The 18,856-nt window shown below is 42.2% G+C and overlaps 1 protein-coding gene across 1 annotated transcript in view; it reads right to left on the bottom strand.

Annotated features, from left to right (window-relative positions):
- Window positions 1-1,217: 1,217 nt before the first annotated feature.
- The window catches only part of LOC129723399 (uncharacterized), a 300,768-nt gene continuing 283,129 nt past the window's right edge, over window positions 1,218-18,856 (bottom strand). Inside the window, exons 10-12 of the mRNA XM_055677597.1 lie at window positions 6,984-7,501; window positions 6,625-6,918; window positions 1,218-6,567 (exon numbers count right to left, since the gene is read on the bottom strand). Coding sequence (XP_055533572.1) covers window positions 2,785-6,567; window positions 6,625-6,918; window positions 6,984-7,501 — 4,595 coding nt within the window. The 3' untranslated portion in view covers window positions 1,218-2,784. The remainder of the gene's footprint in view (window positions 6,568-6,624; window positions 6,919-6,983; window positions 7,502-18,856) is intronic.

Genomic DNA, 18,856 nt, shown 5'->3' with positions numbered 1-18,856 from the left:
ATTTATATGAATATGTACCGGGTTTGTATATTCTGTTCTTTTTAACAACAACCGAAAATGTGAGAAAATGATATGTTTATATATGACAAAATAGTGTTGACGAGAGTGTTGTACATAATTTATGTCCTCGCTACTTTCGTAAGTATCTTCTACACTGCTTTAAATTACAATTTCCCAAGGGCATTTTCTGTGATATATGAAGACACTCGAGAATTATAAACGAGTCCTGAAAATAAATAAAACCCCTCAATATAAGCCCCACTCTGACGAGCTGACCAAACTGCTACACCTTTTTCATATACAATCTTGAACAGCTCAACGATCGATGACGGACTATGCACGGTAAATCGGTTTTGCTCATAGTGTCAATTTTATAAGAATTTAAGTCATCAGATGGCAGCACTAACCATAGGAAAGTGGTCGTGTTCAAAATGTATGTAATGTATGTATGAAGTAAATGTATGAAGTTAGGTATCTTGATCTAGTTATCTTTGCCCGCATGCTGGGTAAAAGTTCGCATCTGAGTATTTTTTCAAAAAAGTGTTATTCTCATGCTGCAAATAAAATTCGAAAAACTCTGGTAATACATTTTGAAGGCGAAAGGTTCATGTACCGCTTGGAAACGAAACCGAATTTTATGATGATTGTTTGCAATAGCTCTGTTGTAAAAACAATTAAGTGCGTACATTTGCCCCTCACTACTCTAATCGGTACCTTTCACACTGTTGCAGGTATACCTGCTCACCAAAAATTACTCAAGCAATTAGACTAGTCGTCGTCATCAGCACACATACTCCGTCTCTTACACGGCCGCTTCAGTGAAAAGAATCTAATGAGCATTAGTGACTTATTAAATCACATAGAGAGTGCATGTCTCATGCTATTAGGTTAAGTTTCAACTTTTCTTTGTTGTTAATTATGACAGTAAAGCCCATGAGAGTCTTTTCCAAGGACGTTTGAGTTGTTTTGCAATTGGTATCTGGGCATGCACCGCAATTAGGAGGATTATTTGGAACCGGCAGAGAAGTTTAATTTGTTATTTGTAAGTGCATCATTCTAGTAATTCAAATATTGCTAATTGCAAAACCGTGAAGCCCCTCAACCTAGGAGAGGGATACTCAACCAGATGAATCAGAATTAGTATCAAAATGAAGAGGACTGTGATAAAATTTTAAGGCAAATAGGCTCAAAATGGAAATACAATAAAATGTTTTTTTTTTTTTTATTAAACTAATTGCTGTTATAGATTTTTCTTAAAACAAAGCACACATTAGATTAAGAACAGTTGCGTTCACAGTTCCGAGAACACAACTTGCTAAAATATGTGAGCAAATCCAGGCATATTAAAAGCGGCCGCTTCTATATTTTTTTCTATACTCTTTTGTATAATGTCTTAGGTTAGTAACTAAGCTACAATAATTGTGCTAAAACTCAACCTAATCGTTATGTTTATCTATAGTTAAAATCTGCGCATAATATTACCAACAAACGAAGAAAACGTCTTGCACTATTACGTTAAACACATTAAAATCAACAAAATTTCAATTAATTCAAATACATCATAAACACCTTGTCAAGTTGGTTCGATCGGTTTCAATCACCATAAAGCCCCATTTTTCGAACGTTGTTGAGAAATAAGACCAGTTAAACCTCTTCGTTTTGTCGCTAGTTCCTCTAGGATGGGAAGATTTTTAAATGGTTTTATATCCAAGTCGTTAGTGTTTTTTTTCTCTCGAAACAGTTCCATTATCTAAACAAACACGTCGCCATTCGCTGGCTTTAAATCTAAATATTTGGCAGGTACTTACGAAGCTAGGCGTTTTTTTGTTGTTTCTACCTACTAACAAAAATAAATAAAAGATGAACAAAACAATTTTTGCTAGATGTAATTAAACTAAGCACCAAAAAAAAAGTTATTGATTTTTTGGTATTATAGCTGTGTTTGAGCTATAACTACCTTTGTCGAGCTATTACTTGTTACTGCTACTATAGATAAACATGTATTGCACACCTTAAGAAACTAATCGGATTGTTGAGTTTATTGCACATATCCGGCCTTTTCTAAGCTAGCTAGCCTACGTCTTACTAGTGCTTAGGATTAACAGCTAATTATAGGTTTCAATTGCATCGTTCTATCACAACACTCAAAAAACGCTGGCGATTTATTGCACGTGCACACGATTCAAACACAGCGAAGTGTTGGGTCCAAAAGTTGAAGATTATTTTGGTGACTAACAATAAATTATACAATTATACTGATACGTCATTTTTACAACTGGCTGAATAACAGCTGAAAAAGCTAAGTTTTTGTTTTGGAATTGAAGTATGTTTTTCTTAGTTTTTCGAAAATTTGTTAGTTTTTGATTATTATAAGAGCCGTCGAAATAATATAGTTCAGCTAATATTGCCACGTTTTATGATAGAGAAAGTTGAAAAAGTATCATCTGGGTACTGGGGTAATCTCGCTTTGAAAATGATTTCAAACCTCTTCTTAGAATTACATTAAAAATAAATTGCACAACAAATGTGAGTGTTAATAAAATTGCACACGATAACAAACAGTCTTAAACTACGATTGCAAACTAAATCTACCTAAGTCCTACCGAACTATATTCGCTATTTAAAGTATTCAGAGGTACAATAACTCCATGTGTCATGTTCGAATGTACAGTCCTTAACGTTTCTAGTCTTAAACTTCTAAGCATATCGTTGTTATTGCACAACCAGTTATCAAAATAATTGCCGATCAAATTGCACGGAATGTAATCAAATTGCCCCACAACTCTAGTGAGCTAACGCGATCGCTCCGGAACGGGCCTCCCGGGGCCTCGCCCGGATATTCTTGAAGAATACGGAGTGCGTTTCGACGCTCTCCGCTCCGGACTCGCAGATGTCGTCCGTGGCACAGCTGGTGCCATCGTCGTCGTCTTCGTTGTTATCTGAGATGCAGGACGCGTTGTCACTACTGGCCAGGTTCTCGTCATCCGAAGAGTATACCCGTACGCTGATCGCGTCCGCCGTGTTGAAAAGGCAGTTCTCCTCTGGACGGGGTGTTTTCGGTGCAGGGGTTTTTGGCGGAGGAGGAGGCGGCTTAGTTTGTGGCTTTTCGATCACACGCGGAGGCGACGGTTGTTTCTTGGTGGGAATCGTTGTGGTGGGCGGTGGAGGTGGTGGGTTAGGTGGCGGCAGCGGCGGAGGAGGATCACGAGGTCGGGTCAGTTGTTTATCGGAACGGGTGCTGCCGCTGGACGAAGATGACGTACTGCTCTTAATGGTGCTCACGGAGTTTTCCGGTATTGCGCAGATTTCATACTTGTTTTCCTCTTGGATCGCGTTGGTGGATTCGTTCGATTTAGCTGTGAAGTTGAAACGTTCGTAGAGCTTTTTGTTGTTCAACCGTGACTCGCCGGAATCGGTGCTGATGTATCCGCTGTCGTCTTTTCCACTGGAACGAGAATCTCTACGGACGATCACTATTTGACGCCCGTTCAATTGTGGTCCACTATAGCCAGCCGATTTGTGATGATGGTGATGTCGATGATGATGGTGATGCGTACTCTCATAAGCACCGCTCGCATCATCGATCAGGGAAGAAATCCCCTCATCCTTATCTAGGATATCCGAGGTGTCGGAGTTTTTCTCAACATCGGAGTCACTCTTACCATCGAAGGTTTTTCCGTTGAATTTGGAAGCAGCGATTCCGATGAATTTTTTCCAGGCGTTTTTGATATCCTTCGTTTTCTTCACCCGATCACGAAGACCCATAGCTATCTGCATCCCGTTGGAGGACGGATTGATCTCGACTCGGTAGATCTTGGTAGTTGTAACCGGATTAACTTCGTAGCTGGCCTTAGAATCTTCCTGCTCATTCTTGCTCACGCTGACATTAGTTTTCCTCATCGGATAATCATAGTTCGACAGCGTCTTAGTTGACAGAACCTCAATTTTATCGATATCCTCAATAAACTTTGTCCGGTCTTGGGATTTTTCCTTGAGATCGTATATCTTGTTATCCACTTGATCGAGGAAGTTTTTCTCGTTGATCTCCCCTAAGCTCATGAAGCTCTTCAAAATACTGGAACTATCTAAACCGCTGTGGCCCTGCCGGAAGTCATCCCTCTCGAGGGACGACGTCCTCTCGCGGCCTTGTTTGTTCACTTGGCTGTAGTTGGCAACCTTTGTCTGCTTGCGCGGTGAGTTGTGGCCATTATCGGACACTCCCGTAAACTGTGTAGAGTCACTGTCCGCAGTCATACTGTTGGTGGATTCATAGCTTTCAATACTGTTCAAAACGGGCTTCGGTGCTGGACCATTGGGTTGCTTCAAAAACTTATCATTGTTCCAGCAAGCCAGATTTTTCGGAGAGATTCCATAATCTTCAACTTTTTTCAACTGTGGACGTGGTTGATCGTAGTGACTGCGACTTCTCGGGACGTCCGATGGAATCACATCCGGTGGCATCAGCTTGGGAGCGATAGCGGTGTTGTCATTCGACCGTTGTCTCTTGGAGTGCCGCAGTTCCAGAGTGAGCAACTTTCCTGACTGCACATCGATCTCCTCCAAGCTGTGCATCTGGCTGTGGTTAGCGTTTTTTAAGTTTTTTGACTCATAAATTTCGCGCAGACTGCCAAACGAGGTTTCTTTAAAGGATTGGGAGTTTTTTAATACGAAGTGATTGTTCAAATCGGCTGGCAGAGAGGTTAGGTTCGTTTCCTTGCTGCCCGAACGATCCTGGGCCCAAACGTTGCTTTTGTGTCGACCAACGATATTGCTGTGCTTCTTCGGTTTACGATCCAGTGTGTCCGGTTCAAATTGATCGCTGTCGGTCGAAAGGTCACAATCATCCGGACTGTGCTCTACTTCGATCGTGATGCTACCCTGGAACGGGGTATCGCACTTGATTTTGGGTCCTTTTTTCGTTGGCACTTGGATAACGGTTTCCGCCAGCGAGTTCATCGGAACGTCCTCGTAGTCATCGTCGCTTGGATGCGCTTCTCGTTCCTTTTTTATAGTGTCCGTATCTTTTCTAAACCCCTCGACACGATCGTAGATGGCATTGCGGATTTCAACCTCTTCTTCCAGGGGAAGCGCTGTGCTGTGGGAGGGCGAAGGCTGCGAGCTGAGATCACTGCTAGTGGTTGTGGATGTGTTGAAGCTTATCTGGGTTCTTGAGGTCACCCTCTCAAGGCTATCGGTTTCGTAGTCTACAACAAGATAGTGGGGAGATTTACGCGAATAGATGGGAGAATCTGGCTGATATTTGTTGAATGAGTTTTTGCCAGATCGATTTCCTGGGGTGTTGCTGCCGTCCGAGTTTATGAAGTCATGAAAGAACTTCTCATTCCGGTACCTTTCCGTTCGATCGATGCTGCTGAACCGGCTTTCGCATGTTTCGTGAAGGAATTCATTTAGAGCGACAGGATTACCCTGGCTTCGCCAGGACTTTTTCCGTTCATCCATGGCTAGGGCTTCGTAGACCATATCCGGCATGTGGTTTAAACTTCTCAGCTTGGGCGACGAGGCACTGGCGAATTGGTCTAGCACTTCAATTTGCCTCTTGCCCGAGGGTCCCGGACGGCTGTGCGAGTTGGACCGTTTTCTACTTTGCTGATTCTGATGGTGACGATGGTTGGCGTTCATCTGACGATGTTGCATCTGAGGGGAAGACTCAAACTGGGGATTGTTGAAGAGTTCACTTCCGCTGAGACTGTACAAGTCACGTTTGTCGTAGTTCTTTTTGACATCCGAGTGAATCAGCGAATTGTTTATGTTTCGTATGTAGTTGTCCTGATTTCGACCGCGGTTTTCATGCGGGTCGTACACGAAACTGTTGTTTTTCATCAACGAACCGTCCTCGGAGGCATACTTGTTTGTTTTCATAATATCGGACTTCAGGCTATGGGACACAATCTTCGGTGCTGAGGAGCTTGTGTCCGAGCGAACTGACTTCGCACGAGATGGAGCCCGCACTAGAGACGATCGTTCCGTGACGCTGTTGGCAATGATCGTTTCGTTGTCGGAAGCAGAGGAACTGTCACTTTGTATACTGCCGTGGCGGGGTCGCATAGATTTGGGCAACTTCTTGATTTCCGGATTGATTGGCAGTGAGTCGCAAGTCGAACGATCATCAACTGATTTCAGTGAATCCATATTATCCGAAGAATTGTTCATCTTTCCACCATCGTACACATCCGCATCGTTAGCCGTGTCACCATGGTTGGAGGAAACATCCTCCAGCCATTTTCGGATACTGTTTTGCTTGTCCCCACAATTTCTGCAATTACTTGAAGGAACCACAACGTCAGAATTGCCCTTCTTCTCGCAACCGGGGCATCCCGAGCAGATGCTCTTCTTCGAGCTATCTCTGCGAGAACTGATCAGGCTGCTGCGGCGACTGGGAGGAGCAGTGTGGGCTGCCGCGTACGTTTCCGATCCTTGCGCGTGCTGCAGCTCCTCGGGGATAATATTCAGGGAAGGTTGGAAGCGTTTTGCAGACATTTTGTATTTGGCGATTGTAATCACCTCGCGAATTTTGTTCAGAAACTCGACGGCTGCCGGTGGAGGAGACTAGAAGAATTGCGAAATTAAACTCAAATAAAATGATACTTTACTCGACATTCTTACCACCAGAAGATGCGGTTCGAAATAGGCCGGGTTAAAGTACAGCTTGCGACGCATAGTTCCGTTGACGATAGACTTCATACTTTCGAGCTTTTCGTCGTTGCTGATATCTTCGACAATGGACACATTTTCCTCGGGCAAACACTCGGTATCGGGACCACTCGAGTTGCTCATCCCATCCGGACTCTGTAGGGACTGGTGATTGTGCAGCTGCTGCTGCTGATGGTGAAGTCCTCCATCCATGTCGGTATGCCCTAAGTAGTTTTTTGGCTGGTGAATGTTTGCTGTGGTTTGCATCTGTAGAATAGATTATGTTTAAAATAACATCGTTCAAAAATTAAAGCAGCTATTGTTGGACTTACCCTCTTCTCGGGATCAATCATTCGATCATCCTCAAACTCCGACACCGAGTTGGAGTTGTCGCTAATGAAACCGGAGTTATCGCTCAAATTGGGAAAGTGCTTCAGCAGCGGATTGTTCTTCACGATTCCCATCTCTTCGGTGTGCAGGCCCACATTCATCGGTGTCGAGATTCCACGATGACCAACGGGGCCACTCTGTCGTTGGCTGCCGTTTCTCCCAACGAAACTGTTCCGCTGCTGGTTCCCGTGGAAAGGATTCACCTGTGAACCCAGCCCAATGCCGAAGGTTACCTGATCATTCTGCTGGTAGGACGAGTAGTCGTTTTTGATCGTGTTGGCGTCCTCGTCGTCACCGGAGCCCCGCTTTCGTCTTTTCATGTGGATGTAGAGAAAAACCGACGCTATATAGATCAACCCCAGACAGAGGCTGCAGATTGCGATTACGATGTACTCCTTGGTGCTCAGTCCCGGCTGATCATCAATGTGGGTCTCCGATGAGAAGCTAACCTCGGTGACATCTTGAAAAAAAAATTATTGATTTTTGATAAATTCAGTATCGAAACTCCTAGTTGTTAGAAAGTGAAGGCGATACAAAGTTGGGTTCTAGTGGACTGTTGAAAATTGAATTACACAATTTCCACTGCATTTTTAACGTAAAAATGTTTATATTTTCTCAAAAATTCAAATCAAACATTTAATTAATTCATTTGGATTGGATTTACTATTTTTCGGGTTTTGGCCTTCAAATAATAAATCAACCCATTTGTCAGAGAGCGCTTTTGTAAAGTTGCCCATCGTGCAAAAGAATGAGAAAGCAAATAATTCTTCAAAACTATCTATAAAATGAAATAGAAAATTACGATCCTAGAGTGTTTCACAGCATGTTCACCTCCCAGGATCGGAAAGACTGCTGGTGTACACACGGTAAGATTGCTGTTCTGAAGGAAAAAGAATCCAAAAGATTTTTGCTACATTCGACCCTAGTTTGTTTCTGACGTGCGGTTGAACCTCACACTCGGTAATAAATTCTCTTCAAAGAATTTTCCGCCAAGTCGATCCATTATCAATTGATCTTACCCATCCCTTAGCGAAATATTGGTTTTAGTGTATAAAAATTAAACTACTATTTTTAAAAACTTAACTCTCTGAGTGACCTCCGAGCTGGTCTTGATACACGATGCTTGCCTAACAAGCCAGTTGTCGTAGGTTCGAGTCCCGGCTTGGGAGAGACTGCAAGTGTCAGTAGGATCGTAGCGCTAGCTGCGCAATTGTCCTGTACACTAACACGAAGCAAGACCAAAAACCTTCGAAGACGCTGAATTGCTCGATAACGATCCATTGCGATAAGGTTAAGGACTTTGAAACCAAAGGTCGCAAGGAAGTAACTATAGAAAGTACATTTAAATCGCAGGAACATTTCATGTTTACAAATTGGGTTGAACCTGTAATTGCGTATTTTCCTAAAGAAGGTAGTCAACAACTCATCCAAATAAACGGTACCAAAGTATTTGGTCTCGTCGTTACCCAAAGTATTTGTTCTCGTCTATAAGTAGAAATTTATTGGAGCGTAATGTGAAGTACTTTCCCGATTATATTTTGTGAAAATTTGTTGTTCAAAAATGTTTGAGAGAAGTCAAAATAGAGAGGCTCCCATCTAACGTACCGCTCATGTAACTGTCATTAGGCAGTTTCCGTTTGGCTATTTCTTATTTCTTTCCAGATAAACTTTCAATGGATAAACACGTGATTTGTTTTCTCTCTAAGAACATCGTGTCCTAGTTCTTTGAAGTCGATCCATGAAGCCATCCGTTGGATTATTTCAGGTTACGGTGCCCAGTAACGTTGATCGCGAGTGTTAAGTAAGATTTTGGCGGTTGAGGAGAAGCCAGACCGATTCCTGCTTCCGCTTTTCGATGGGACAAACTTCACGGCATGGAAGTTCCGCATGCGCTTATTGTTGGAAGAGTACGACCTCCTCGAGTGCGTGGAATCGGAGGCTGTTGACTTGCCAGAGCTGTGGGATGCAGCGGGCGATACCAATGACGTAAAAGCTGCAAAGAAGGTTAAACGCGAAAGACGGGAGAAAAATGACAAAAAGTTTAGGTCGTTATTGGTGTCTCGCATACACAATTCCCAGTTGGAACACGATCAGGAGCAGCGGATACCGAAGGAGATTTGGAACGCTTCAGTCCGCGTCTTCGAGCGGAAAAGCATCGCCAGTAGGATGCACCTAAATCGACAGAAGCTAGCGCTGCGACTAGGAACCGGCGCCCTCTAGGAACATTTTCTCCGTTTTGATCGCCTTGTGAGAGAATACCGGAAAATGGGTGTTGTCATCGACGAGGTAGACGTGGTTTGCCACTTGCTGGTGACGTTGGGGCAGGCTTACTCTACCGTCGTCACCGCTCTGGAGACAATGCCAGAAGATAATTTATCTCTGGAATTTGTGAAGTGCCGACTCTTAGATGAAGAAATCGAGCAGCGCGGTGCAAGTGCAGGTGTCGAATTGTTCACATCGAAAGCAGAGGTGGCGGTTTTTCAGGTTCGAAAAAGAGAAGATACCATAAGAAAAAGGTCTTTTCGTTGTTATGGGTGTCACGAAGAAGGGCACAAGCTATCGGAGTGCCTGAAGGATAAAAAGAAAAGTGCGACGCGTAAACAACAATCGAGTGCTAATTTGACGGACAGTAATTCGGTTGTATTTGTTACCATGACGAAAAACGATTACGATGACTGCTCAGATCGGGTGCTAGTCTAGTGGTTCGTAGACTCTGGGTGCACGGACCATTTGGTGAAGGACAAGAAACTGCTCGAAGAGTTGATACCTTTTGTTTTGTTCCAATTTTGTTTTGTTCTATTTGGGGCCCGGATGTCGATTGGTTTAGTCTCCGCTTGGCGCATTGCATTTCAAATTTCTATGGAAAAACCAACGTTGCATTTCCTATTCTAAAGAGCTCAAAGTGGCTCAAACCATAGGTTTCATGACTTCAAATGGTAGGTTTTTTGATGCCTAACAACTTGGCCGAAGACATCAAAGAGCTAGGATGTCCCAAAAAAAAAAAAATACTGGAGTTGTTCAAAGTTGAGTATGTCGAAATTTATGTTGCAAATCATTTTTTCTGCCAACACTGCCAGTGTACCGTCGTCAGTCAGATTTCCATCAGAAGTTACCTCAGAAACATGTTGTAGATTCTGCCCACGCCTAGAATATTGACCTTAACTTGTTTGCTTGTTCCACCTTAGTGTATCTGCATATAAATCGACATACTCAACTTTGAACAGCTATAGCTCTTCTTAGAGACATCCTAGCTCTTCAGTGCCTTCTGGAAAGTTGTTGGGTATCTAAAAAACTATACTTTTACCTAATGTAGTGCATTATTAGATCACTATTGAGATCTCTAGAAAGGTAAATGCAAAAAAGTAGGCTTTCCCATAGAAAATTTTCATACAAATTTGAAATGCAATGCACCAAGCGGAGACAAAACCTTTCAACTTCCGGTAAGTTTAGGGTTGTTTGGGACCCCAAAAGGAACCAAAAAAAACTTGGTTCTTGAAAATCGATCACTTTTCCCCCTAATGAACGAAATCACTGCCACCGGTGCGCGTCGTGGTAAGCTGCATGAACTTGATCTGTTCCAGGTCGGAGAAAACTGTAAACGTAATGCGATGTTGACGTGTGGTCGAATAACAAAGGGCCTAGAACTGTGGCATCGTAGGTTTGGCCACTTGAACTTGAAGCATCTGGAACAGTTGATTGCTAAAGGCATGGTTGATAGTTTGCATCCGGTGAGTGACAAATTTTCGGCCAAGAGGGAAAAGTTCTGTGAATCGTGTATCGTCGCGAAGCAAACCCGAAAGCCTTTTCTCCCGCGCGAAACCAAACGATCATCGCGTATGTTGGAAGTCATCCACTCCGACGTGTGTGGTCCGGTTACGCCGGTCGACCGGAACGGTGAACGGTTCTTCGTAACGTTCATTGACGATTGGAGCCACTTCGTAATGATTTTTCCGATGCAATCGAAAGACGAAGTATTCGATCGTTCTGTGCACTATGAAGCGCTGGTCACGGCCAAATTCGGTTCGCGGATCTCCCGGTTCGTGTGTGACAACGAGGGAGAATACAAAAACAAGGCTTTTTATTCGTTTTGCCGGAACTCAATGGAACCAGCGAACGGATGAACCGTACTGTCATCCAGAGAGCTCGTGTGATGCTTGCAGATGCTGAGCTTGACAAGTCCTTTTGGGTTCAGGCGGTTCAGACCGCTGCATATTTGGTAAATCGGTCACCTACCAGTGCGGTTGATTCGGATAAGACGCCTTCGGGGCTCTGGGAAGGTAAGCGACCGAACGTATCCAGGCTTCGGAGACTCGGATGTGCTGTCTATGTGCACGTAATAAGAAGTTAGACGCGAAGGCATGGAAGGGCCTTTTCGTCGGGTACGCAGCCAACGGGTATTTAGTGTGGAATCCCAAAGAAGAATTGATCGTGGTGGCTCGCGATATTGATTTGCTGGAACAGCAAACATTTGTCGAAGTCCATGTGAAGAAATCGAACAATGAGCCGAAGAATGGTTCAGCGATTTGCGTCTGTCGGGCGGCTGAGCCGAAACCGTAGTGCGCCAACGTGGCATAGAGATTATGAAGTGGACTACGCCGGTTTCGCTTTAAACGCAGTATTATACGTTGAGAATCTACCGGAAACTGTGGCGGAGCTGCGGAAGAGAGAAGACTGGCCGCTGTGGAAGCAGGCCATGCAAAAAGAGATTAACTCGTTGGCGAAAAATGGAACATGGACCCTAGTGAAGCTACCAAAAGGCCGAAGTGCTGTTTCGTGTAAATGGGTTTTTTAAAATAAAGCAAACTGATGAGAACGAAACACCGAGGTACAAGGCGAGGTTAGTCGCCAGGGGTTTTAGCCAAAAGCACGGGTTCGACTACAGCGAAACGTACTCTCCCGTTGCTCGAATGGACACGTTGCGTACGGCCCTGGCCCTGGCGAACTATGAAGGATGGGCCGTCCATCAAATGGACGTCAAGACGGCCTTCCTCAATGGCAATCTTTACGAGGAAATCTATATGCGTCAGCGAGGCGAATGGCCTCGTATGCCGGTTGAATAAGTCACTTTACGGGTTGAAGCAGGCGGCCAGGTCGTGGAATGACCGTTTCCACAAGTTCGTCGTACGGTTGGGTTTCGTGAGGAGCCGGAACGACCACCGTGGATCCGGACGGAAGCAAGTCGTCCTAGTCATCTACGTGGATGACGTACTCATTGCTAGTGCGTCGGAGGAGTTGGTCGGTACAATGAAGGGCTGTTTTTCAGCCGAGTTCGAAATGACGGACGTTGGCGAAGTTAAGAATTTCCTCGGTATGCGAATCGATCTGGATCGGCAACAGAAGGTGACACGTATTAATCAGGGCCGCTACTTGGAGAACCTTCTCAATCGGTTCCAGATGCAGGACTTCGGCCAATCGCAACCCCGATGGAACACCGGCTGAAGTTACCGAAGGGGGTAGAGTCGAAGAGAACCGAGAAACCGTACCGCGAGCTGGTTGGCTGCGTCATGTAAGCCGCATTGACGTCTCGGCCGGACCTGGTGGTTGAAGTGAATTCATTTAGCCAGTTTCAAGCGTGCCCTAACGAGGAACATTGGGTACGACTTCAGCGAGTCCTCCGCTACATCAAAGGGACTCTTGACCTGGGACTGGTCTACCAGGTCAGCGGAGCAGAACCGCTGTTGGAGGCGTTTACGGATGCCGACTGGGCGAATAACATTGTCGATCGCCGGTCTGTGTCTGGTGCTGTGTTCAAGGTCTTCGGAGCAGCGGTCAGCTGGAGTGCGAAGTAACAAGCTTCAGTGTTTCTCTCGTCCACAGAAGCCGAACTAATCGCGCTTTGTGCAGCAACTTGTTACGGCCAGTGGATGGTCAGAATGCTCCAAGATCTCGGATTCAAGCCAGTGGGTCCGATCCCCTACCATGAGGACAACCAGTCAACAATTAAGATCGCCTCGAACCCGAAGGTCTCCGGACGTCTCCGGACGTCTGAAGCATCTGGATGTTAAGCACTTCTTCGTTCAGGATCTTTTGAAGGCTAATCTGATTCGGGTCGACTATGTCCCAACGTCGATGCAACAGGCAGACTTTCTCACCAAGAGCCTTCCAGCACCAGCATTCAGGAAGTTTGGAGCCTTTATATGATTATAAAACAGTTTGTTTCAATTTCTCAACCCGTGAAAAATATTCAAGTGTTTTTTACTCGTGTGCAACGATTCATTGAAAACAGAGCCGCTCGTAATTGGTCGAGTAATGACCGTCCTAACAAAAATGGTTCGCCACGTAAGGCATTTGAATCTTTTGACTCTTGATAATGTAATGATATTATTATATTAGAACAGAAGTCTAGATTACAATAATTAATGTTCCTCTCGCAAAATCAAGTCCAGAAGATCTGAAAGCAACTGTTACGAAATTACCTTTTCTGCGTAAAACCAATTTTTACGGGACTGCATTCAACAGAAAATCAATTGATTCTGCTCTTAATGTATAGAAAATACGAAAATCATTTGAATAAAAAGGAAACTTAGGAAAAGCCATTTTCTTCTGATGGGAAGAACTAAATCAAGTATTCTAATCGTTCCTTTAAACTATATTTAATTTTATGTTCTCACTAGCCTATGGCAATTCATACAACTACCCTGTTTTTGTTATTAATTGTTCACTTGGTATTATTTACAATTTATTTCATAATAAATCTATCTGTATCGTTATTCTTTGGTCGATTTTATTGTTGTCGGTTTAGTTTTGGTAATTTTGCATTCAAACAAACATAGATTTTTATCGCTAGCGATAAATTTGAGCTCATCAATGTGTACACTGTGCATATAACAATTTGACTGCTCTTCATCTGGTTACGCATAAAGAGGCTAGCAAAGGAACGTAATTACCAATAAAGAAGAAAAAAACACTTTATACACGCTCGTCAAGCAAACACGGAAAAAGTATTCGATTGATCGAATGTTGCTGCCGGAGGGTAGGTATCTGCCGGGTGTCTGCAGCATATGCAAATCAAACCAGCTCTTTCTCTCTCTTTCTCTATCGCCGGCTCATCAGTCTACCGCAACATTCATGATCAACCATGTATGCAACTTGTTTGTGTTCTCATTTCTTTCCGTTCGATTGAGCTCATTAGCCACTCTGATGAGCCGCTCACTGACTGACTGACTGACTGCGGGATGCTATAAAAGTAAAATCTACATACGAACAGTTACAGCTATGAACCATGGACCGCACCGCGGAGGTGAATTGTACCCAAACAGCGGGACTTGCCTGCTAATGAGAGGCCATAAAACTAGGGTGTAAATCTGTTGCTATCCTTGTAAAATTCTCCAGATGAGGTCCTGTTTACGATTTGTTGCACAACGGCGGAAGTCCAATATAGGCAAAGACGGACATTCTCGTAGAGTCGTCAAAATTGACCAACTATTCCCCGCGGATAGCTTAACTGCCTGCAACAGTTGGGGGAACCAACAATTAATTTCAATACATGAAAGACTGTTCGCTAAAGCGAAAACATGGAAATCGGCCCATCGTGTAAATGTATATTTTTCTCTGTGCGGCCACGCCGTGATACGGAAATGACTAAGATAAGTGGAAGCAAACATTAAAAGTGAAATCTCACTAACGTGGTTGCTAATAAGCACGTATAGTGAAATAATAGATATGGAAGACAAATAGGTGGGTTTTAGCGATTAAACCGTTTGCTGCTGCTCGCCCCAGCTACACTACTGCCCTACACGGAAGAAATATTGGTATTTCCGATGTTTGGCATCTCTAGCTGTGGGGGATCTAAAGTGGGGGTGGCAGCGCAAATTTGGCCCTAATTTTGGTATAGCTACGGGACAAAAGATTGTTTATAAAAACACGCAATTTTCACGAAATAACTGTATGCTTTAATTGATTTCTTCCATTTTTATGCGCAATAAATGACCAGTTAATTTTTGTGCGGTAAATACATGAGTTTTTCGGTATTATACATACCTAAACAAGATATCAAAATTTACTTAATAAAAAAAATGGGGGATTTATTACAAACTCGCACGGTTGCCCGTCGCGAACAACTCAAACGGCGAACATAATTTTGGCCATCCTTTTCATCTGTAACACACAAGAAAATATGGCAATATGGTAACATAGCCTTAGTCGTATTTCAGCAAATTTCCGAAAAAAATTCTAACCTTTATTTAGTAAGAAAACGAAACTTTTTCTCATTTTTTATTATGCAATAGCACCATAAACTAGTAACAATTATTAACTCCAATCTCACGAGAGCAAATTTACTTTCGTTTGGAGGGTTCTTCGCAACCACCTGCTGCGGGCCACAACAATGACTGCCATGATAGATGCCAAGCGGCTGCCAACACCCCCACGCTATTCTTCATCGTCGCCTGATGCGGTTGTTTAGTCGTCCACCAAACCTGTCTTCCATCCAAATCATCTGCCTTGGGTTAGAGAGCCCGGCCCCCGCCGGCACAGACACGAGACACTCTAGACGCACTGTCGCCGAGGTCGAGCTCCGGCAATCGAGAGTTCGGCAGCGGGGCGACAGACCGCTTTTTCGAGAAGCTTCATTTGAATTATGATTATGCTAATTGCCCCAAGACCCCCCACGGGTATACCGAGGCGCGACGGCAAAGAAAACCAAACGGAACGACAAAACGAATGAAACACGATGCACCGCTTTTGGGACCGGCTGGCTCTGGGAGCTTTTCCCACGATATTTCATTCTTAAAACGACTTTTACTATCTTCGGAACGAACGATGGTGTTATTTTACCGACTGCTGTCATCACCGTATGCTATTAACCTTGTTCCTCCGAATTAAAGGTTTGTTATTATAGGGGTCTCCTCTCCTTTCTTCCATCGAAAACACCATCGTCTGTCTAGTTCTGCGGCACTACGTAATGTATGGCGCCACAGCCCCTGAGGGAGCTGATTCCTAAGAGAGTCAACAGACGGTTGTCTAATTGTTCCCATCGGTTGCCGTAATCAAGTGGTAATTTCCTGTGCTTTTTTCTCAGAAAATTATTATCACACTATTATAATGACTGACCAGTGATGTTACTTAACGCCGGCCTGAACAGAGGGTCCGACCAGTTGAGAGGAAGCCAACTTTCACCTTCGTTCAAGTGACGCTGCTTTTCCGCCCTGTAGTTTGTTATATTCGTAAGATGGTTTATACTTGTGAACCACTCCCTATTGAGTCATTGTTGCCAATTGTTTTTTCTGTATCCTGCACATCGATGCCATTGACAAAGTGGTCAATGGTTGAGATTTCGTAATTTAGCTATTTTTGTAATTTTTGTTATGAGAAGGGGTATTTCGATAGGAAGAAATACTTGCCGCAATAGGGAAATCAAGTGCTTAAGAATTATTTAGGAGAAATCTGGTATATTGAAAATTAAAAAAAGATTTTTTTTACCTAACTGTTGGGAGGATTGATCGAAAAACCGGAAACGCCAAAAGTAAGGCCTTCTTCTATGAAACAATTTTGCCGAAGACATTGAGTACATAAAATCAATTTTTCAAAAATAGAACGATCACGGTTTTTCGAGTTTAGACCACTGTGCACTGTGGGGTTCTCAAATCTTTTCACCAATTGTAAATGTCTTGAACCATTCGTCCATCCCTGATAACACCGTCTGTAACCGAAACAGTTAATAGCGATGGTTATTGCCACAGAATTTAAAAAAAAAAAATCTCTAAACATCAGATCTTGAATCGGATAAAAACTGACCTCAAAACGGTGATTCTACGAAAACAGTTTGGGTATGGTTTTAATATACTTCACAAAGCAAAATTATATCAAGTATGTAGAGCATTGATGGAACCGCTAATATCTACATGTCGGTTCATGTTTTATATTAGAGAAAAAAGTCTCAGAAATCGATTGGTAGGTGACTGATCCACGTAAAATGTCAGCGACATGACAATTTCACCATTTGAGGTCAGTTTTTGTCCGATATGTTTTTTTTTTCAAAGATGGGAATGAAAATGCTATTATTGTTTATTGTAGGTCCTGAATCATCTGACACATTGGTGAACTTGGTGATAAAATTAACTGCTTATTACTATTTAATATTCACAGACAATAAAGTATACTTCGGAAACATTTAAGCTTGTCGTTTACGAGATGTTGAAATCGACTAAATCTGCTAGGGCGTTGAAGCTAGCTGACATAGAATGAATGGGATCATGTTGCCCATATGGCGCAGAGCGATGTGGTAGCCAAGGGAAGTTTCTTCGCCGTAATGGCCTCTCCGAAGCATACGGATTAGGCTGTCCCATAAAAATAGATGTTGAAAAAGTCAAGGTGCTCAGCCCTAAATTGAAAGATAATGTTATTTATAGCATTTTTATAGAACATTTCGACTTTCTAAAATATCGTTTTCAGGTTGCCCAAACGTGATTTATGAAAAATGGCTTTTTTAAGCTACAAAACCACTCTTCTGCATTTTTTTTTTCAAACCTATTCGATTCCTAAGTTTTTTCATATATTTTTTTATTTTTGTGGGATTGTTTTTGAATATTTTGCATGGTTTGGTTTAGCATCACATTTAATTATTTGACTTAAAGAGCCCATTGAACATTACAAAAAGTGAATTTTTCTTATAACTTTCAGATAAAACCTTTCAAAACACATATAAAAAAATTTTTTGATCATGAACTGAATTTTTATTCCGAAGCGAGATTTAAGACGTAAATTTACATGAAAAAAAGATACTTGATATTTTATCGGGGGGCTGAGATATTGGCGTTTTTACATGTGATGGAAAACTATGCATTTTCTCAAAAATGCCACTAACGCTCAATATCTCCATTGCACAGTGTTTTATTTTGCCGTTTGTGCGTATAATTTCCTAAATAGTGATTCAAATGTTGATAATAGCCATAAGGTATGTTCGGGAAAGTTTCAGGATTTTTAAAAATGCATCCTATAATGTAGAAAGATGGGTGATTAACCCACCAATGAGTGAGATAAAAAATTTACTTTTTAATCAGAATAAGATAGTCTTCGACAAAGTTTTAGGTTATCTGAAAAAGAAACTTTACCGAAGACATCAAGTTTCTATCTCTTACTTATTACGAGCAACATTGAGTTTTCTATTAGAAGGCACTAAAAATCACAATTTTCGTTCTAACTTTTTTCGTGGATTTTTCCGAATTTTTAAACCTTTTACTAAGTTATCAGCCATCTAAAATTGCATTTGTTTTCTGAACATTGTTATTTTTTCATCTCCCAAATAAAACAGTTATTCAACATATTTGTTAAAATGCATAGTTTTCCGGCACATAGAAAAATGCCAATATCTCAGTTCTCCGATAAGATATCAAGTATCTTTTTTCATGTAAATTTCCGTCGTAAGTCCCGCTTTGCGATGAGAATTTCAGATCTTGATCGATTTTTTTTATTTGTGTTTTGAAGGGTTTTATCTAAAAATTATTAGAAAAAATATATTTTCTATGACGTTTAATGGGCTCTGGGAGTCAAAAAACTGAATGCAATACTGAACTATATATATAAATTTCAAAAAGAGTATTTTAATATTTTTTTTATGCACAAAATTATCTTTAAACATTCGTAGTTTTTAAAGTAACATCTCAACTTTTAGCAATATGATATCTATTGCTATTTCCCAAATGTTGTTCCTGAACATTAACAAACATTTGAATGAAAAAAAAATTACATATCATAAATTTGAATTTTGATTTAGAGGCCAATTGAGCCCAAATATATATGATTTTGCATGTTTTACATGGTGTTATTTTTACTCAAAAGTCATTCCTGAACATAAACAAACATTTTAATAAAAAAA

This window comes from Wyeomyia smithii, chromosome 2 (assembly GCF_029784165.1).
Source record: "Wyeomyia smithii strain HCP4-BCI-WySm-NY-G18 chromosome 2, ASM2978416v1, whole genome shotgun sequence".
In the NCBI taxonomy this organism is placed as follows: domain Eukaryota; kingdom Metazoa; phylum Arthropoda; class Insecta; order Diptera; family Culicidae; genus Wyeomyia; species Wyeomyia smithii.
This window is presented reverse-complemented; position numbering and strand designations above follow the sequence as displayed.